A 22,269-nucleotide genomic window follows, 5' to 3' on the forward strand; every position below is an offset into this window, starting at 1 on the left:
TAAAGCTACACAATCATCCACCAGCACCTGTTTCCTCAATTAACTTCCTTTACAGATGGTGGTTTAAAAAACACTTTGATTAACTGTTTTGTTTTAAAGAGAAACCAAATTGTCTCTAGGAAAATGACTTTTTATTCAATTTATGAGCACTCTGATAGGTCAACAGTTTGTCACCAGTTTCAAACCTTATTTAACACCATATTATGTTAATTTTTATAAATTATGCCCCCTTTTTTTTTTTTTAATTGAATTATAAAGCAGAATGATTTAAAGTATGGCTTCAGAGTGGCTACCCTACGAGGTGTGGTGTCCTCCTTTTTTCAGTCAGATTCACCCGTTGCTCGTGATGTCTGGGGCAGGTTCAAACCTGAAGCTGGTATGCAAGTTTTGCTGTTGTTGACACTTTGATTTGCACCAAAGCAGGTGATGTGGAATCACTGCTATCCTTGAAGTGTAACTGACTTTGTATTGTGCTGTGATGTTCCCATGATTTGTTGAGCAGTGTAGATAAAACTCCAGCTGCAACATAAAAGTGTGATATACAGTGAATCAATAGTTAAGATCTTTAGGTACTTTGACAATATTTTGATGCTAAAGCTTTTGCACTTGAGTAGGAGTCTGACTTTAACACAAAGACTCAAATTCCAGATCTAAAATCCCTGCAGCGAACCTGAGTGACCCAAACCTTCTCAACTCTGCAAATCTATCCAAGGCCTCTCTCAAACTAGGTCTCCATGTGCCATTCGTTCTCTTCTTTCTTCCATCTCTTGTGTTCTTCTCTGTCCCAGGCCCAGTGCCCACCACTGACCGAGCACACAGAATAACCAATCCCCTGGCAGCAGAGCCAGTGCCACCCCAGCAGCAGGCGGCTGGCATCGGTGTTGGCCCATTTATTTTGCTGGGTAAGGGGGTTGGGAAACTTCGCTGACCCGAATCAATCCTCTTTCTGAGAGCTCATGAAGCTGTGAAGCTGCAGGGACTTTGGAGTGGAAGGACCGGGCTGCAGGGACAGGATGAACGGTTTAAACATACGCAAAACTTGTTAGATTTACCCCCCTTAGTTAAAAGCATCTGTAATCTGTGTGAGAAATGTCCATGCAGGGGTCTGTGCTCGCTTTGGGGAAATGTCTCGCCTGCTTGGAGTTTATGCGTAAGTAACTTCTCTGTGGTTGAAATCTACATGTGCGCCTATCGCCGCTTTCGTGCATTTGTTTCTGTTTGTTTATAGTTTAGCAGTATGCCTCATTGTTTCATACTGTCACTGTAAATGTTTCCCTCTCTGTCGGTGTTTCCGGAGCTCGTGTCCTCTGTTGTTGTCTCCCGACCGTGAAAACAAGGTTTCTTTTCTTCTCCACATCCAGCCCGAGGAGTGGGATTCCAACACTAGGGGATCCGGCAGTGTTTTTATTTTGTTAGTGCAGGAATGTGCAGAGGGAAAGGGAGACGAGTAGAGGAGGGGTCGTGTTTGATACAACAGGAACGAAACCGAATGGGGCATTTTGATGGAAATGGAAGTTTTTCTTTCCTGCCCCCAAAATGTTTCTTCTCTTGTTTTCACCGGAATCACCCAGGAGCGGACACACGAAGCTGGAGGGTTAGACCAGAGTGCTGCTCATAAGCTCGGCGACGATCTCTCCTCATAGCAGGGACTCCCGCCCGACTCGGTGCATCTCTTTCTAGGAACTGTGTAATGATTCTGTGCACCCACTCCCCTTCCTCCCGTAAAGTGAAACTGGAGGGTTTTCCTCGTAAGTCGCAACTCCTTTTTGCGGGGAGGAATCGTACAAATGTGCTGTGTAGCAATGTTCAGGCCATACACGTGTTTGCGCTGCGCATCCTGCATCAGGCTTTGTTTACGCGCGTTCGCGCCTGCGTGCTCTTGCTTAGCGTTTTTTATGTACTTACAATAATAACAGGAGAGTCTGTAAAGCTGCTTCTGATTAACAGTTTGCACAGTAACGCGATGCGTTTCTCATATGCACTCAAATGTGGTTTTAAGGTACTTTTACTTTTAGTATTTGTAATTTCAGGCAGTGAAAAAAGAAGCTATCACTACACCAGAGTTAAAATTACTTCACATTTTACATGTAAAACATGATCGTAAACCTTTAAGCAAAGATGCAACACATCATTAACATATTCATGAAAGTAAACTGTCCGGTTTTTGTGCTTATCAGCACTTTTTCCGTTACTTTTTATGCATTTGGCTGATAATCCTCTTATCTTGAATGGAGCACTTGTGTCATTTTTTTCATTGAATTCAAGTATCAGCAACTCATTAGTGATGTGCTTGATATCATTTGAATGATTACTGACAAAGTAAAACTAAACTAAATATTCTTAATATGTTTTTCATTTTTAATGAATTATTTAATGCTAATGTTTGAGCCCTAAAATGTTCAAACTTGAACTTGAGACAATACCAAAGAGACAAACTTGATGATCTCATTCTGGGAGGAGGAACATGTGCAGCTGGGGGTCACTGCACATGTGCTGGAGAGTTTTATAACTAATGTTGCGTTAAAGGGGGCGGGGCCAACCCTTCAGTTTTTTGTCTTTCTTTCTTTCTTTCTGGTGAATATGCAAGGCTATTTTAAGAATGTATGGTAATGTGCTTTACAGATGGATTTGATGTGGGTGTTTTTCATTTGTTGGATATATTTTGACAAAACGTTACAGCAAAGGCAGTGTTTTTTTCAGCAGCCTTAAAATATCAATGACATATTTTGGCAAGTATGTCATTCATATGTAGTACTGAGCCCAGTTTCCAATTTGGAATTTAAAATTTTTAGCCAGTAATGATGCAGCAAAGAAATGTCTCAATGCTTCCTAATCTTTCAAACAGCTGCTTTGAATAGTGCAGTGAAATGAAGCGGTGCTGTCAGGAAGGCATGCGTGAAACTAAAATGTCCTTTGTGTTTAAAGTCACACAGTTCTGAGTTTGGATGAACTCAAACAGGGCGTACGATGGCAGTGAAACTGAATGTTTGTCTGGCGCTGAATAAAACAGGATGTCCTATCTGGTCAAAGCTTAGACAAAAGAGTCTCCCTGCAGGTTCATGAGAAGGCTGACGTAAATAATCATGTGCAAAGTAGAAGTGACAGCAAGTCGCAGGCAACTTGAGTAACTGTAATCCTGAGGAAGTGTCACCGTGCTGCTAGAGGTGTGATTGGTTTTGCTGAGGCATTACGGAGTGACTTCCAGTATTTGACCAGTATCACAGACATCACTGTGTTTACCTCTGTCATGAGGCAATCATGGCTTGACGATGCTGTCAGTGAGCGCATCCTCTCCAGAGGATGATTCCTCCTGATTCTGGTGGTTGTCATCTGTTAACGTGCAGCATAATTCCCTCTGACCAAGTAGACTTTTTCATGTACAGGAGATTTTGAAAAACGTTTTAAATTTTACTGACATAAAATTAATATGACACTATTTTATAATAATTTGAGGCAGAAATCTACCTCAAGCATCAAGTGAAAGAATCCAGCAACACAACCTTACTAAGACACACAAGGAGGATAAACTAAGACATGAGTATTGAAACAAACTACAAAAACCCTGTCAGTTTAAGCTGCCGAAGATCAACAAAGCAAACAAAGGATAAAATAATAACTAAACCCTCTTAAAGAAAACTAAAATTCAACAGCAAAACTGCACTACAAAATATCACCACTGCCAGAGAAACATGGTGCAGTCCAGTTAACAGGTCAGCACTATTTAAATGGGCAGCAACGACCCAGGAGCTGTAATTCAAACACAGCTCGAGTACAGCAGCACTGAAGAAGGTAGCTTAATCTGTGCTTCTCAAAAAGATATGACATGTTATAGAAACAAAATGTTTTAGGGCTATTTCTTTATTTTGTCTATGTATATTTTAAATGTTGTTCTAAAAGAAGGAAGGCCACATTCTGGGTGCAAGGGGCTGCTGGCGTAACTTTTCAGTCATTTTTAATTTTCTTTTTTTTACTGAAAGACAAAAGCAGCAGATCAGTGGAAGTCATCAGGATCACTCCTCTGAGCGGCATGAATGCGTGTACCGCATTATGTAACAGTCCATCTCATGGCTGTTTAGACATGTTGAAAAAAACCAAAGAAGTTTTGTCATGGTGGTGTTTGAGGAAGTCTCAAAGTCAGTGAGGACCGCGAGGTTAAAACCTCAAATATATTACAGGTCTGCAGAAACAAACCAAACCAAAGTAGCCTTTGGTCAAAAGTGAGTCATGATCAGATGCTTTTTGTTATTTCATTTACCGAGGTAATGTGATGCTTAATTTCACGATAAAGGAGTTTTTTAACAAAAGAGAAAAAAGCAAATTGGCAGCTACAGTGTTGCTGAAATCTGTCAGATGTTTCTGCAGTCTTCTTGTGGAAACTCACTGAATACTAACCTGAACAGTAAACATGGGGCTAGTCCTGCAAGTCATATCTATAAGGGTAGTGAATAAGCCACAAGGGCAACAAAGATCTGAGCAGAGAGAGATCATGTATGTTTTAACAAGCTTTATTTAGGCTGCAAACATTTCACTACAATTCCATATTTTACTGTTAACAGCAAGACACCCATAGCTAATTGATATTTACTACCTGTTATCATCAAACTTCTTATCAATTCAGTTTTAGTGTTTCATGAAATGAGAGCTTAGAAGGAAAGTTATAGACCAATTATTACTCAGTAATTAGGTCAGTATCGCAGTGACTTATATGAAGTAGTTTTAAAATGATTTGCATTTTTTAATAACATCCCTAAGGAATTTTACAGTTGTAATAATCATTTATTAATCTATCTGTTTACAGGTTTTAGATGACCAGCTTTTCAACTTTGACCCCTTTCTGCTTGTGTTTTGTTCTATACTTACCACGCTATCTTTGGAGGCTAGTTAGGTGTAGAAGTTTCAGTCTGGACCGTAGTGGTGGAGCACTGGCCTACTGACTGGTCTTGCACTTGATCCAAATTGTACATCTCCTTAAGAGCTGAGTCATAGTGTTACACTGCTGTGTAGGTCCAAAGGGTTGGGCAGCCCTGGAGCCAAAAACATCTCCAACATAAAGGAGGGAGAGTTAATACCAGGTATGTCAGTAATTATTGTTTGTGCCTGAGGCAACAGCCACTTCTGTGGCTTCATAACGCAGCACATACTGAGCTTAATATAAGCTTACACGAGTTTTAACGAAGTGGAAGTTGTTTTTTTAAGCATTTATGGAAATGGCCAAAATTTAGATAATATTAGTCTTACTTAATATGATAAGCCCTCACAAAGCACTATATTTTGGACACAAAGTTTGAGAGAAAAGCCGTGCAGAGGACATGCAAGCTCCCCACAGAAACACTCAAACCCTCGCCCTGCGCCAACTGTGCTAAGTATAGCACCACCGTGCTGCTGGTTGTGTTTCATAGTATATATCCACAAATATAATCACTTATTAACTTTCATGTTAAAATACTGCACAATCATAAACATCAACAAATGCTTAAAAAGTACTACTTAACAAAAAACCCCAAAACTGCACTTATAAGTCAGTGGTTGAATAAATGTACTGTTTCTTTCCACCACTAGACCCACGTTACTGATTCACAGGACTTTACTCTTTCCCACGGTTACTATTTCCTCTTTACCGTCCTGCCTCCATTAGTTTCTACTTGACTTGACTGGTTTTCATTGAAAGCCATGCCCTAAAGGGTATTCTGCTTAATAGTCTCTTTTTACTGTAGATCATGTTGTATCAAATAATACTAAGAGAAGTGAATGAGGACATAAAATTATCAGTAAAGTTTTTATTGAGCTCATAAATAAAAGCCAACAGTTATTTATCTATTTGTTTGTTTGTTTATTTTGCAAACAGAGGCCTCATCCTCTGCTGGTCATTAGGAGGAATGCAGAAAAGTAAAGTCCATAAATGTGCTAGATTATGAGTTTTACATTCTTTTACTTTTATGACCTCTATGCCATACCTTATACAAAACCAACCATGCACGTAAATAAATAATTGAATAATAGAATGAATTTGTAAATTTCTAGTTTTGTCATATTCAGTCCTTCATATTTCAAGCCTGAATTCCAAAACTGTTGTAGTCCTTTGTAAAATGTAAATAAAAATGTAATGTAATATTTTGCAAATGTCATAAACACATTTTTTTTCCACAGTTCCATTTATAAAACATATAAAACATATCAAATGTTTGCTAAAATGGTAAATTTTCAAAGTATTTACAATTTCAGGGGGGTGGCAACTAAAGGCTGAAAAATGAAGAGAAGTAAAAACAAGCAGGCTGAGGAACATTTTTCTCCTCATTAAATGGGAGTAGGTCGATAACATGACTGCGTGTATAAAAAGAGCATCTTCGAAGGACAGAGTAGTAAAGATGGGCAGAATCTTCAAATTGTGGAACAATTTCAGACTGAGTAAAATTGTAAGGACTGATTATCTCATCGTCTGCAGTACAAAATGTCATTAAAAGACTAAGAATCTGGAGCCTGTCCCAGCTGCCAGGGGTGAGAGGCAGGGTTCACACTGGACAGGTTGCTGTTCTGTCACAGAGACAGACAACCATTCACACTCACATTCACACCTGTGGGCAATTTACACTAACAAGTTAACCTAACCCCACTAACTGCATGTCTTTGGACTGTGGGAGGAAGCTGGAATACCCAGAGAGAAGTTTCAGTCCCCATGCATGTAAATACATTTAATATGGAAATTTTTGCTCCTACCTCTCTGGGTAAATATGAGTATATAGCCTCCCTATGTGTACATATACAAATATGTGCAGTAGGGAAACTACCAAATTTGCCATTTTGGGCGCGGTTTACACCAAACCATTGTCACTGTCCATTCAGCAGTAGCGCGCGCTCACAGGGTGGACACACATGGCTCGTGTTGTTGTTACTCCTGCGATCCACGTGAGCACGAAGCGGCGCTTCCTACTGGCTCGCGTGGGAGAAGAGAAAAGGAGGCTGTGTGGAGACCTTGCACAGTGAAGCCGAGGTACGGGAAAGTGAAGACACCCAGCCCTGGTTGTCGCCCACAGGAAGACTTCAGCGTTTTTACGCGGATCGAAGGAGAGGAATCCCTCCCCATGCCCGAGGGTCGCGGTACGTCTGCGCATTTAGAATATTTGTGTTACACACACACTAAGATTTCATTCTCTGCTTTTGGTCTCGCTGTCCGTCGCTGAAAGGTTGAAGTTTTGCAGCTGAGACTCTTTACAGCAGAGACTGTTGTTTGTCTGCAGCTGGAAGTCCAGCATCTAGACCGTTTTTCTTTTTCATCCAGCTTGTGTTAGGGTAGGAATTCTTGGAATGTCGCGTTTAGGAAATTGGGAAGAAAAAGAGGAGAAAACAGAGAACACACGTTGCTGAAGAACGGAGACAGTTATTATGAGAATTAGCTGCATGTGACCAACATGTTTTCCCGAACCGTTTCCCTGGAGATGTGTTCAGGCGAATACTCCTGCAGTGTTTTTCCAGCATGGATTTTTCCACATTGTAAGAACTTGCCAGAAGAGCGAAACTTTTTTCCCCCCACGACGATTCAAAGAACTTATGTTTCTCGCCAAAAACAACTTAAAAAAAAGAAAAATAACATAATAGAAAAAGAATTAAATAAAGGTTTAAGTTTAAGCTTCACGAATGTTAGGAGTTGTGGCCTTCTGTGTTTTAATAAAAGAAAACCAGATTAAGCAAATGAATAAATAAATTTGATCAGAAAATATAAATGTTTCTAGAATAATTGTTGCCTATGTTTAAAAACAAACAAGTTATTTAGTTTTGGTTTTGGCATTGCTAGTCTTCCCTACAGTGGAAGATCAAAACATAAGTGTCTTTGACAAAATGATTGTTGCTTTTTTACTTTGTCTTGGAGCCTTTATTAGCAGTTTTATTAAGTTTTTATTTTATTTTATTTCGACACTGTATGTCCTCCAAATACGACTATGCGAAGAGTAACTGTGTTTTGTGTTTTTAACAAAAATGAATTGGTCAGAAATATTAGAGGAATTCTGCTGTCTTTTGGATTTAACAATAGTTTTTGTGCAGCAAAAGATGTGTGTGTTGCACAAAATGAGAAGTCTGACACCTGAGCAGGTATTTGCAGGCTTTTTCCCAGGTTAGTTGTTTAGTTTAGACATATTCATTGTTTTTGGCAGTTCCTGCCTTATCTCAGTTTGGAGTCAAGCCGGTCCTGTTTTCTTTTGTATCATGTCAGCTGGTTTCCATTTGATACTGCATTCCCTGGCTGACTCTTCTATTAGATTGTGCCAAGTATTCAGAACTGGGTAGTTCAATGGTCCACTTGAATCAATAATGCAATAGAAATGAAAGAACTGATAGTGATTTAGTGTTTTGATCTGGCACAGGAAGTCAAATCAACATGTTTCATGACAGTGCGCAGTCCTTATGTGGCATGTAATCTGTTACCAGAAAAGGCGTGATGAAGTAGGAACACCTAGGAGAAGCATTGCAGCGTGACTTCAACCAGAGGGAAGTTACAAAACATATCACATGATCGAGTGAGTGGACGTTCTGTCTGCAGGGTTATCCCATTATGTTTCAAAGTAACCTCAAATACTGAGTCAGGGTTGCGTAGTTCATATGTAACCGATAAACACAATCATTTGTTTTTATGTTTCAGTTTCTTGTTTTTTTCCACTTAAAGCATTTTTGGATTATTAACAAGAAGCCTGCTTACCTTGTATCTAAAAAGCATTTAAATCTGTCATAATCTTGAGTCACAGAGCAGACGCCCTCTGCCTTGGATGCTGATGGGGACATTAATGTTCTCCAGTCGTCTTGCAGGTGAGCATGAAGCTTTCAGGCATCAAGCATGATTGAAGCCACATATTTGGGCTCACTTTTCCACGTAATGTGCAGTACAGACTATAGTCAAGCTTCCAGGAATTAGTGCATTTTTTCTTTCCTCCATCGTGTCTTCAGCATTACATCATTATATGCTGGATGCTCGGAATCAAAAGCCAGTTCCAGTTCTGTTTTAGAGTCACATTCCTGAGAAATTATCACTTCCTTTTATGTTTTTTGGACAATTTCTTTTGCAAAGAATGATGTCAGAATTATTGCAGTAGAGCATCTCCCCACCTGTATAAATTTTATATTTTATATTATCTTAGAAGACTACTTGTAAGCAGAATCAATAATGGCACTAAATAAGAGTACAGTCTTGTCAGCATCCATACTTATCACTGACACTCATGAGACAGAGCTTGGTAGTGTTTGGTGCTATAAAAGCATCCACATTTAGTGTGTGGGTACTTAGTTTTGCTTGTGGTCATTCATTTTTCTATGAAAGTGGTGAAAGATGTCCAAGATAACGTCTTCAGATTGTTTCTTTTAATCCGATAGAAAGCCAAAAACCCTGACAGAGTGGAGAGACGACTTCCTCTGAACAGAATACCTCTGACAAATAAACTGAATAAGTTAGCTTAGGCTTTAAGAAATGTCACATATTCCAAAATAATATTTTATTGTGTTTTCTGGGGTGAATGCTTTTCTAATATATTATTTTCAAATCGTGGGTTCTATATGAACCAAAGCTGAAAACATTTAGCTCCTATACAAACCAAAGCTGAGGCTTTAGTTTGCTCTAAATCGTCCGTTTGAGGCAGTTTATGCCATGGCGAGGTGTCCGTCCACAATAGAGAAGAATTGTTCCCAGAGTATTGGCCAGATTTTTAGAGAAACATGCACCCAGACATCATTTATGGGTGTTCACGAAATTGCAGTCAAGGTCATATTTGCCAGTTTGCAGGCAGAAAGCCTGTGAATAGAGATGGATTGTGAGCTGAATGAGCTATTGTGTCATTGACATTCTGGTTTCTGCTCCCCAGTATGATCATCTCTGGCATACTGCTGTGGCTGTAAGCACAGAAGCCCCGCCCACCTGGTATTCGAACTTTAATTTTGAAGGTCCGCCAATGAGAAGAAAAGTTGGCTTAACAATAGCTTTTATCTGAGTGGGTGAGAGAATGATATGGAAACAAAAACTTTATGAATTGAACATGTTAAATATACTGTACAAAATGATGTATTTAAAATAAATGACATAGGTACAGATGTGGCACTAAATAAGAGCACTCTGACATAAAAGTGTGCTCTTATGACCAGTTAAATGTTTCAAGTGTTACAAAAGAACACAAGAAAATGCTAAACTGAATTCTTTGGTCTTTTCCAAATAAATAAGCTAGTCATTAATACAAAATCAGTTCTAAATAAAAAAGCCGTCTTCGCACTATATCGTTTATTTTGCGCAGATTCAAGCTGTCTTAATTCAAGTGGGCAGTCAGCCTCATATGGATCAGATGTGTGACTTGACCAACAATCAGATATGGTAGTGAAGCGTGACCCAGCTGTTCAGCTGTCTCTCTCCACTCCATGTATAGCTAGGAAAGTGCCGTCTGTGGAGTTGATAATGAGGGTCAATTACTTTAATGAGCCACTTAAAGTCGACATTTTCGACTCTGCTTTACTGGCATCGTGTCTTGCCACAGTATATCCTGCCTTTGTGGAAACTTCGATGCAGTGTGGAGTGCGGGCTGCTCAGCTTCTTTGCCAGGCTTCAAACAGCCAAAATATCTCCACACTGCTGAATTCCTCTGACCCTTCTTTTCAACACCTCAACTTTTGATCCTCGGGCTGTGTGAGTCAGAGCATCGTGTTTGGTGACACTGTCACTCCAGTTTTTATTTACACTTCCTGCTGTCATTTTGTCTTTTGTCTCGTTCGCACTCCTAACCTGCTGGTGTCTGCGGCTGCAGCAGCTCAGATATTAGCACAGGCGCTCCTCCTACGCTGTATGTGTCGGCCTAACCCGATGCGGCTTTACCGCTATCCCAACAACATGATCGTTCTGGCACAGCACAATTCTCAATGAGTTCAGTGAACTTCATAATGACAACATTGTCTCATATATCTATAAAATTATTTTAGGTTAAATATTTAGTTTTATCCAGCTCTAGTATACGGTAGATTAAGTGTTCTAGTGAAATTGAACCACTGATCTGTGAGCATGTAGCTTGATAAAAGACTTAAAACACTAAATCGATGTTTAAAATAGTTTTTGCGCATAATAAGCTTAGCGTGAAATTTGCTGTACACCAGTTTTTCTGCTGGGACCTAATGTGACACAATCAGACTTTGCATGTGCTGAGGAACAGTTGAGTTTTCCTAACTTGAAAAACTGGTTCCCTGCTCATTGTTAATTTTCTCAAGGGTCGAACGCAAACAGGCGGTTGTAGCCTGTGCGGGCCTGTCCTCTTGGGTGGATGCTTGGAGGATGAAAATCATCACAGCAGACTGCATTACTCATAAAATATGTAATTGTTAATATAAATGGGAATGGTTGATGGTGCAATAACCGACGGCAAGCCCTCTGAAATGTTTACTGCATGTGTTCTGTTGGGTTGTCGTCTTCTGTCCTGGACGTGTTTGAGCAGAGCCTGAAGATGCTGACAAACACTGTCACACGTGCAGCGCAGAGTGCACGTGCATAACTTTGTGGGAAATGTGCAGTCTGACACCTCAGGCCAATGAAAATGCCCGAGCAAGGTTTATCACAATTCACAGTTCTGGAAAGAAAGTGTGGGTGCCTTTAGCGCTCACAGACAAGCACATGTAAACACCTCGCGTGTAGTGGACAGGGTGACAGTTTGGGAGATATTCTTACTGATATTTTCACAGGATTTAAACCTTTTCTTTGTTCCCGTCTGTGTTAATGAGGCTCAATGTTGTGTGTCCAACAAACAAATTTCTGTGTGCGTTTTGCCATCTGAACACATCCTTGCAGAGGGCTTCCCGAAAGGCTCAGTTAATCTGTCAAGGGAGCACGGCCTCAGGAAGAAGGGTGGGGTGAAGATGAGGCTCGAGTTTTGAGCCTGTCATGGAGCTGTAGTGTCTTTGGCACATTCATTACTAGATTACTTTTCCTCTTGTTTGGTTACATCCTCTAATCCAGGGGTGTCAAACTCAAATACACAGTGGGCCAAAATTCAAAACTGGAACAAGGTCGCGGGCTGACGTTAATATTTACTGGAAAAAAAAATCTAGATATAAAAATGAATCTTTTCTTATGGACTCAAACAAGTTTTGCTGAAAAACTGAATATGGAACAAGCAAATCTTAATACTAAACAATATATATAATAGCAGTAGGCCAGCTCTAATAGTAATTTGGTTTGGCTTCGCGGGCCAAATGTAATTAGGCTGTGGGCCAAATTTGGCCCGCGGGCCAGAGTTTGACACCTATGCTCTAATCCAAAGCTGTGTAGAAAAAAAGAAAAAGGTGGCACTCCCTCATTTGACTACTTATCAGCTTTTTCAGGCGCTGTTTGTTTATTGAATGCTCAACATGTTGTGCTGATTTGGCTCTGGTCCTGAGCTTCAGGCTACAGGTGGATGTTGCCTCTTGTGTTTGATGTTTGATGCTTTTCTTTGAGCCTGCACTGAATGTGAACTGGGAACCCATTCAAGCTTTCTGTTTCCTAAAATGGTTATCTCAGAAATGTTCTTTTAAATGCATTAAGTCAGTGTCTAACATGGAGGTGACTGAGCCTGTGTCCCACTGACAAAAGTATTGCAGTATTTGTACATTTGCATTATTGTGGACCTGATGTCTTTGGCGACATTCCAGAGAAAAAAGTGGATTTCTGTTCAAATATTTCTTTCTGTTGGAACTTCACATTAAAAGCATTTACCTGGCAAATGTTTAGTTCACTTTTATTATAAACTAGTAATAGTAAAGAGCTCAGGTCTTGGAGACACAAGACCTTTTGTCAGTTTTCAATATTCGATCAGCTTGTAGTATTGCTTGGAATAATTTAGCAGACATAGCAGGCAAAGGCGAGAGACAGACAGACGCAGTCTGGATTCAAACCCAGGACCTTCTAGCTGGTGCTAACCATCGCACCACCGTACCGCCCAGCCCCAAGTAACAGATGAACAGGAGAGTGAAACTCGAGTACTTTAAACTAAAGCACAATCTTCTTTTAAGGTCTCTACCATGGAGCAGGATAATTTACGGTAGATATCCTGTCACATAACTCCATGAGAAATGCTTCCAAAAGGCACAAATGCAGGCTGGAAGCCTTATACTCTGCTGTGGATAAAGACACAGACACCTGGAGATGTGACGGCCAAGTTCTGTTGTTCTATTCTTGTTCTATTTCTCTGAAGTCTTCTTCCCTCTGCATAAGTGCCGCTGATGTGTTGTAGTGCAAAGTCTATGCAGACGAGTCCATACACTCACAAAAAAATCGCCATCCATGCGAACAACAGCACGGACCTTTGGACTCACACTCTATGATGAAATTTGCATCAATCGGACCGTAGTGGACTTCTGGATGCAGAACGTATAATCAGTGTGAAAAAATCCCAACCCATAAATTTGTTGGGAAGGAGGAAATTATCCACAGAGGCCAAAACTGTTTTGTGTACCAAGCTGTAAATATGCTTTTTAACTTTGTTAAACTTTAACATGAGAGTCCCAAGAAGAAGGCTGGGACTCTTCATATTTCATTTCACATTTAAACATTGACTTATCTGTCTAGAATTCAATATAAAAACATATATCTTTCACTTGTTTTGGTCCCCGAGGCTGAGTACAAAGAATTAACATTCGCAGCATTCACACACCTTCCAACAAAAACACACCTACATCTCACACTAAATGATTGGTGGCACACTGCCAATGATCTGAATCTAAATGAGCTTTTTTTCTAGGTGTGAACCTTGTGGATGTCAGTAGCTTTTATTAACTCAAGCTCTGTGGTATTATAAGTTGTTTGTGTGCAGCTATGCTTTCCAGCCATAGTGAATGCAGGATTTGTGCCAGCGTGCTTGCATGCTAGTGCACCGAGCACTTGAGCAATGGTGGGACTCTGTTGTATGTGTGTGTGGGTGTGTTTGTGAGATGCCTCATTTCCATCCAGTGCAGCGTGTAACAGTCATCCTTTGGTCCCTGTACTCTCAAGGCTTTAGCCTCCACAAAGCGCACTTTGTCACTGTTAATAGGCCGGGGCCTGCAGCTGGGGTGCAGTAAGCAGCGGCCCCTTCTTGTTGCTCTCACCCTGCCAGAGGGGATGATGCTCAACTGGACTGAGATCTGGGGAATTTGGACACCTTGAACTCTTTTTCATGTTCTCCAAACTACTTAAAAAATTTGGAGTATGGTAACTGAGGCCAGAAATGCCCTAAACTAATTCAAGATTGAGCCTAATACTATTTCATATTTGCTGGGAGATATTTTAGTATTCTTAGAGTATATGCATAGTGGGATAGACTTGTAAGGTGCTAGCTTTACCGTTTGTCAGAACTTCTGTTTCAGTCACAATAGTCTTTGCTGTGCACGTTTAACCTGTTTGAACAGTAGCATCAAACCTCACCAGGCTACACAGGTTTTATCACTCCTGTGTTTGGCAGTTAAACGTGTTCTTCTTTCAGGTGCATTACTTCAACTTTCAGAAGGTGTTAGTGCAATACATATTACCAGACACGGGTAAAAACAAGGCAAAAGATACATTTTTGGAGAAGGAAATGGTTAGATGTCAGGGCTCTCAAAATTTCAAAATCCCTGGTAGCCCTTCGGGCAGGGACTCTTCAGTTTTTGGTAGCCAAAAATAAATGTAAGTAGCCCGAATAAAAAAGAGAGCAATTTTTTTGATTGATGTTTTGTTTCCTGTTTTGTTTCCTTTACAATATTATACATTAAAGTATAATATTGTAAAGGAAACAAAACATTAATCAAAAAATTGTTGAAAAACAAATTACAACATTGTATAAAAATTACAATCATCAACTCAAATACTTGGTTCTAATTGAACAGAAATTTCTATGAACTTGTAAGAACTGTGTAGGACATGAATCAGTCTGTGTCAGATCCTGAATTTGAAATTTCCGCTGAAGTCACGGGTAAGAGACAAGTGGAACCAAGATCTAGGCCATTTGCTTTTTGAAGTTTGCAAAGACTGCTAAATTTTGCCAGTGGTAGTTCACTCTTTGCAACATAGTACGCTGTTCTAAACAGATTTTTCAGGTTTATTTTTAGTATGTTATTTGCAATTGGTGTTTGTTCTGGGAAAGATATTGCAGACTGAGCAATAATGCATTTCTTGCATTTCTCATGGGTTCTAATGGGGGCCTTTCTTAAAATGACTGGTCCCAGTAACAAAGGCGCTTGTCGACTCAGAAATCGAGAGAAAACCAACAACACACCCGGCAGAACATTATGTTATTTACACGGGTGCACATAAGTGGTCCGCATTCGCTGTCAAAATAAAAGACTCGCACCAGATAAGAAGTTGCAACGCGCGTTTGCGTATCTGATTGAGGAATCACTCATCTTTGGAAAAGAGAGTTTATTACAGAGAAATGGCTCTTTCCAAAATAAAAGCTATACTATACGCTTCTTCTGGGCTATATTCTCAGCAGCATATTGTAGCGGGCCAGGGCTGTTCGGGGTTCTGTTTGTACAGTTATGTTTTGTTTATGTTGCCATAGTGACGGGTGACGCCCTCTCGCTGCGACGGTGTGTCCTTCCGGGGTCAGAGGGCGCCCTGTGTGTTGTTGTTGTTGCTGTGCGGTTGCCGCGCTGAGCAGTTAGCTAGCGGCAGTGTTCTTCTGCAGATGTCAATAAACGGCTGTGCTCCCTGGCTAGCTCACGGGAAGCAAGACCAAACGACACCTCCGTCTCCTCGTTGTCTGAGCTCGCCACATTGGTGTCAGAAGTGGGATGATGGTGGCACCCCATGTTCTGACCCGAGTGACTTGGTGCGCCAAAAGAAGGCACCTGGACATTTGCAAAGTGAAAGCAAAAAACAAGCGCAAATTCAAACGCGATTTCAATATGTCACATATTGACAGTGGCTCACCAATGCCAATGACATAATTACCCAGCTACATTTCCGAAAGAATGCAAAAGCATTGACATATATTTTTTCCTTCCTATGATAGCCCGACGGGCAGGGCTGAGATAGATTTTGGTAGCCCGACTGGAAAAATCGCTAGCCCCGGGACGTCGGGCTAGCGATTTTGCGAGCCCTGGATGTTGTTAGATACAATGCAGTCATGAGCATCGGTAGGCTCCAGCTGACCGTCCTGGCCTTCCTATCTTGCTGCCATTACTTCCAAAGGTAAATAATGCTGCTATCTGTCCACAAATTGTTAAAGAAAATCAGTCTAATTCAGACTAGGCTGCCCTCTTCCACTGCCACATGATCCAGTTGCAATGCTCACACTCCTATTGTGAGCCAGTGGGCAGTGGTCAGCAAGGCTGTGGCTCACACAAACATGTTCTTATTACATTTTTGCATTTGGTCACAGGCCTCTGCAGCATGACAATGCCGGGCATTCTTTAAATCAGTGTCTGGGTAGGTCTCAAGAGCGACGACAATACGCGATTGTTCTCAGCGTCTGCTCCAGTCCACAGAGATGTCACACTCGAGGACTCTGTAATATAAACTTTAACGGTGGGGGCCATCAGATGAACCAGTTATCCGGTGTGGTGCATTTATGCGAGTGGATTTCAGTGGATCAAAGTGATGACCAAAACAAAGCAGGTGGTCAGATTTAATGATGAGCACATCATCATTTCCTTCAGTGCCCTAAATTACAATTCACAATAGCTGTTAGCCACTTTCTGTCTTCAACCTTTTACTGGAATTTATTTTCTGAAAATAAAAATAAAAAATCTTGATGATGCATTGATGATGCTGCAAGAAGTGCATGATTTTATTTTATTTATTTGGGGGTGAAAGCTATGTCTTTTATCAGTTAATACTGTGCATTTAATTGGTTTTAAATTACAGGTTTTGCATGCAATCAGAGTAACACCAAGCAACCAGCAAATCTGATCATCACTTCATAAGTCATGTATAAATATTTTAACAATAAAGTCTCTGACACTTAATAATGCACAGGTGTATCACCAAACATCACTGTTGACTGATAGTAACCAAAATTGTATGGATAATCATAAAAAATATTCTTGTTTTTTATGGGGAGCCAGTGTGAGGAAGTCAAGGTTTTGGTCTTATCTTGGTGTCTGATTGTGTGCATGTCTTTGTGTCCCTGCAGTGTTTCCTGTGTGGCGTGGGATTGGGGCCAGTAGTGGCATTGGGTGGAGCCAGGGCTGGGCGCGCTGCTTGAAATGGGACCCGAACAGAACAGACCTAGCGGCAAGAATACCGGTGTTTGACTACCCCGTGTGGCTCGTCCTCTGCCGTGGGGGGCGAGCCAGGCTCAGGGAAGTTTGTCAAAGAGGGAGGGGTGCCATCAGGCTTCCCGCAGACATGCTTAGCTTCAAACTTCCTCAGCTCTTTGACATCCACCAAGTCCCCAAGGTAAGAAAGTAACCTGGTGTACCCAGGTCCAGTCTGTTAGGACCGTATAACTGATGGGAAAAGGTGGTGGGTTGGTTCTATTCCTTAGATGAAGGTATTCTTAAACTCTTAAGGACTAAGAGGTGAATGTAAATACATATGAGACGAATAATCAGCCCTCCACTCAAGTTTAAAGCATTTGTGGCATTACACAGCATTTCAGAAGGTTAATTGCAGAGAAGCTGCAGTGCTTTATTATTATTATTATTATTATTATTATTATTATTATTATTATTATTACTACTATAGACATCAGTTATTTGTAGAAGTCTTCAGAGAAATGATTTTGTCAATAGTCGTGTCTATAAAGCCAAGCATCCGTTCTTCTGTTTATGTAATGCATGTTTATTTTTTCTTACTGTCTTATGTAACACCAGGAAACGCTCAGGTTTGTCTGTCAGGATATGACCCGGCCTGACGAATGACTCGAGCCTCAAACAATAGCGATGCCAAGAGATATTTTTATGCTGTGTAGTCTTTCAGTTTGTTCCATGTAAATGAGCCTATGATGCGCTACAGATGAGTTTGCAACCTGTTTTTTTTTTTCTTATTTTTTTGCTGTTCTTGTAGGATGATAATTATTGTTTCATCAGGTTGCATCATTTAATCAATGCACAGGCACAGCAGAGAGTAATATGCTTTAAATAAAGTTGTTTTTTTCTGAAAGGAGGGGGAGAAAATTTATTAATTTGATCAAATAATCAGATTGGTTTGTTTTAGTTAGTTGTAACTAGTTTTAAAACTTTTGAAAGCTCCTAATTGCAATATTTTCACCACACATTTAAAAAAGGACCACAGTGTGCTACACAGAGTCTAAACTGTGTGGTAAATCCACAGACATTTAGGATTTTGTCTCACTTAACCTTAATGATAAATTGCATAATATTATTTTTATACCTCCGTGTTTGTATTTTTACTTCAAGGCTTTTATTTGCTTCCACGATCAGGATTTCATCATGTGATTACCTCCGAACCCTGACCCACTGCACCTTGCAGCCTTGCAGACATACAGCCAGTTTCACAGACGTGCATTAAGCCCAGTCATAGACATAAAGTAAAGAAATCTCAACTGAAAGAAGTTTAGTTTAAGATTAGGCTTAATCCATGTCTCAGAGACTGTGCCATAGTGTATTTGCACACAATGGTTCTGCCATATGAGTGTTAATCTTCACACTTCAGCAGAAAAAAAGTTTGGTAGCTGATTGTGGCTGTGAGCCTGTCAGCAGGAGCCAGAGCCCTGCAGTTCAAGCATCTGCTTTGGCTGCCGTCCTCCCTTCTGTAGTGACCTTATCTCATAAGTGACAAATAGTTTGCATGCAGCAGTTCTGCAGCATGGTTTCCAGCCATGAGTTCAGTGTGTAGACTAAAATTAGGCCCTTGGTTTTCTGTTATTGGAGTTTAAAAAGGTTTTTTTTCACATATAAAAACATTAAAAACTGTTGCTGGGATCAGCAACATATACTCCAGTTATATTGTTCTACTTTATTTTTTGAGTTGTGTACAGTCCGGTAATACCTGTAAAAACCGACAGCCTTTAATATAAAGTTCGCTGGGAACCTGGTGTGATGAATAAAGTAGATCTCAAAAACCCAATCATAACATTTAACGTGTTACCATCGACCTGAACTTTCCCTTCAACTCACTGTAGTCTGTGCTGTACTGTAATCTGTGTGAACTGGCAGTGATATTGGAGCCCTCCTGCTAAATATTTACATAGTTGTCATCTTTGTTTGTCTTAACATCTTTTCCTCTTACAACATCCAGATGGATCCGGTCATGGATGTTTTACCATAAAGAAACAAGTTTTCACTACATACTGTAGTGAAAACAGTGGTGGAACTATATGCAGACACTTTAAGGGGCTAGATAAAAAAATAATTACCACTAGTAAAGTTCTGCTACATATTTTTAACTTTTTTTCTGTAGTTTTTGGTGCAAACTTGGCTTTTGTGGAAATGATCATTGTTTTTGAACGTTTCTTCCACAACAGATCGATGAAAATATAAAAATATCAGCATTTTGATGACTATCAAAAGGATCTAATAAGGTTTTATGTTTAGAGGAAAGTGAAAATGAACATTTATTTAATTTAAATACTCATATTGGCCTCAGAAACCCAGCATCATTAGGACTGTAGTGTAACTAAACGATACAGTGGTTCTGCAAACTCTCTGCTTACTGATGAAGTTTGATGATCAGCTTTTCCTTTTCGAGGATTGGCTGAATTTCACACCTGTCACCTGGATTGTCTGCTTGCTCCGCAGGTGTTCAGGGAGGATGGCATCATCTCTGGATACCGTCACCCAAGGAGCTCAGCACTGGACTGTATCCTCAGCAGCTTCCAAATGAACAACGAGACGATCAACATCTGGACCCACTTCCTCCCAACATGGTGAGTTTTGTTTGGTGTCCTTTCATTCACACCAGACTTGAACAAGTCTAGTTATATTCATGATCAAAGCAAGAGGTAAAGTGAACATTTGTCAGCGTTCCAGCTGTGTAAACACGACAGAGTTTCTAAGGATCACTGAAAGTCAGAGATTTAATCTTGAAAATTCTCATAGTGCTGGAGAGAAAAACAGACAGGTGGGGAAATGTGGAGGCTACATCTGGAAAATTCACTAAGTCTGAATCAAAATACACGTAAAGTCAGAGAGCTTTGAAGCTCACAGGATGTCAGAGAGAAGCAGTGACATTGCTAATTAAGAAACACAGTCACAGAGTACTTCTCTGTAGTAAATCTACAACCTGGAAACAGATGCATGTGCCAACATATTACACGGTAGCATCAGTTACATGTACCCGTATGGGGTCACATTTTTGTATATATACATTTTTAATTTGTTAATTAATTTTTGTAGGTACTTTCTGTGGCGTTTCTGCGTTCTCTGCTCTACCCTGAACTTCCTGACTGACAGCTACACCTGGCCGCTGCTGGTGTACATGATGCTCATCTGCGTTTACCCCTTCACGTCCAGTTGTGCACACACCTTCAGCACCATGTCCGCAGAGTCCCGCCACATCTGCTACTTCTTTGACTACGGAGCTCTCAGCCTCTACAGCTTAGGTAAAGAAACCCCCGGTGGTGGAGGCCTAAAAGCATTTTTGATGTTATTGTACATTACCAAGAAACAGGACGATCTTGAAATCATAAAGAGGAGTCGGTAGCTCTTTTCACACTCCTCTGAGATCACTCTTTATGACACTCTATTTTGATTGTTTCCCTGAACAGTCCCAAGGGGACACAGTGTGTCATTTTTAAGAAGCACGCCAGCACCGCAGAATCAGAGGGATGTGAAGTCTAACACTACAGTGTCATCACTCTGTGATATTGGCTTTGCTTCTTATACAGACATCAGTTCAGCTCTGTTACCTCCCCGTCTGCCTTTGTTAGATAAAAACAGATGGCCAAGGTAAAAAAAAAACAACACTAGAGAAGACAACAAAAATGTATATATAAAATAAGTAACTACTTAGCAGATCTGTGTAAAAAGCAGAATGAAAATGTTAACTTTGAAGTAGTTGTGGATTATAAGAAGATTATTTTGTCCCAATTTTTTTTGTTTGTTTGTTTCTGGGAGACGTTCTGAGCTGTCGCATCCTTTTTACCCATCAGCTGTGAAAAGTTGATGGGGTATTGTCATCATCGTGCTTGGGTGGGAGGCGGGTGGTCAGTGTGGACACTCACCTTTGTGAACAGAAGAAGTTTGGTCAGAGGTCAAGTTTTCTGAAAATCTTGTGACTGTAATGACTCATCAAGGAAGTCACCTAGAATTGATACCAGATACTTGCTATAGCGAGCTATGGTCTTCATGAGTTATTTTTCAGCTTAGGGAGCAGCTACACGCAGCAAGAAATATCATGAGATTTCACTTTAGATTAATGTGTCACATGGTTTTGTGTCATCCTGTCTCAGTTTGAGTTGTCTGAGTTACAGTAAGCTAAAGCTACGTTACTTCTTGGGTCATGCCACCCGAGACAAAGTCTTCTTTCTGAGCAGAGAAGAAGCAGCAGGATGAGCATTTGGAGGTGAGCTCTATCCAGGCTGGTTGTAGGTAGTAAATCTTTGTGCACGGGGGGGGGGTTGAATGCAAAAGTCCTGATGCCACAGCGGTGTTTAATGTCTGGGGGTGTATTTTGTTTCTTTAGCGCGTGATAGCGTTACTAGGTAACCAAATATCAACGGAGGAAACAACGTAATGCTCAGAATTTCATCTCTTTATCTTTTCCATCTTTGAACTACGTGAAGGAAAGAGGTTTGTTTATAGACAGTCTCCTCAGTCTCTCCATCTCCTGGTAAATAAATAAATGGTTGTAGATTCCACCTTAAGAAAACAGTTTAAAATATAACACACAGAATAATTTAGATTTAACGGGTAAAGGCCGAGGTGTTTGAAACACTCCAAACCACAGTAAAGTCAAACAGTTTGAGGTGGTTCTGTTTTATGAAACACATTTAACAGGCTGATCAACCATCATGCATCTCATTAAGGATGACTGCTCCTTTATTAAGGTCTATCCATAATAGTGCATGCGTCCTATACTAAGAGATGAAACGTTGCTTTCTTTCTCCTCTAAACTGTTTGCATGGTAAGTTCCGTTCCACAGTAATATTCAAAGCATTTTTGCTTGTGTTAGCCTTTGAGATTATATGGAAATCAGACATGCCTCACACTCAAAGCACATGGAAACAATGTTACTCTCCTTTCTGCCACTGTCCTGAAAGATGGATTGGGTTTTATGGCTCCAGTATTTGCTTGATTTCATAACCAGCTCTCCTATGAATAGTATTTCCCTCCCGCATGCACCTGCTTTTACAAGGAACTTCCACAAAGAGGGAACTGAACATTCCTGTTTTTTAAGGAAGGTTTGCTTGTTGCGCAGCT

At 40.4% G+C, this 22,269-nt stretch overlaps 1 protein-coding gene across 4 annotated transcripts in view; it reads left to right on the forward strand.

Moving 5' to 3' along the window:
• Nucleotides 1-369: 369 nt before the first annotated feature.
• The window catches only part of paqr6 (progestin and adipoQ receptor family member VI), a 34,266-nt gene continuing 12,366 nt past the window's right edge, over nucleotides 370-22,269 (forward strand). The window contains exons 1-4 of one of the 4 annotated variants that reach the window (XM_080897053.1): nucleotides 370-1,150; nucleotides 17,079-17,344; nucleotides 19,648-19,775; nucleotides 20,245-20,450. In XM_080897053.1, coding sequence (XP_080753179.1) covers nucleotides 1,090-1,150; nucleotides 17,079-17,344; nucleotides 19,648-19,775; nucleotides 20,245-20,450 — 661 coding nt within the window. In that variant the 5' untranslated portion in view covers nucleotides 370-1,089. Of the gene's footprint in view, nucleotides 1,151-1,217; nucleotides 1,749-6,944; nucleotides 7,096-8,601; nucleotides 8,797-17,078; nucleotides 17,345-19,647; nucleotides 19,776-20,244; nucleotides 20,451-22,269 lie in introns of those variants that run through there. The other 3 variants (XM_080897054.1, XM_080897056.1, XM_080897055.1) reach the window with 3 other exon arrangements.

The sequence above is a fragment of the Rhamphochromis sp. 'chilingali' genome (assembly GCF_963969265.1).
Source record: "Rhamphochromis sp. 'chilingali' genome assembly, chromosome: 11".
Classification (NCBI taxonomy): domain Eukaryota; kingdom Metazoa; phylum Chordata; class Actinopteri; order Cichliformes; family Cichlidae; genus Rhamphochromis; species Rhamphochromis sp. 'chilingali'.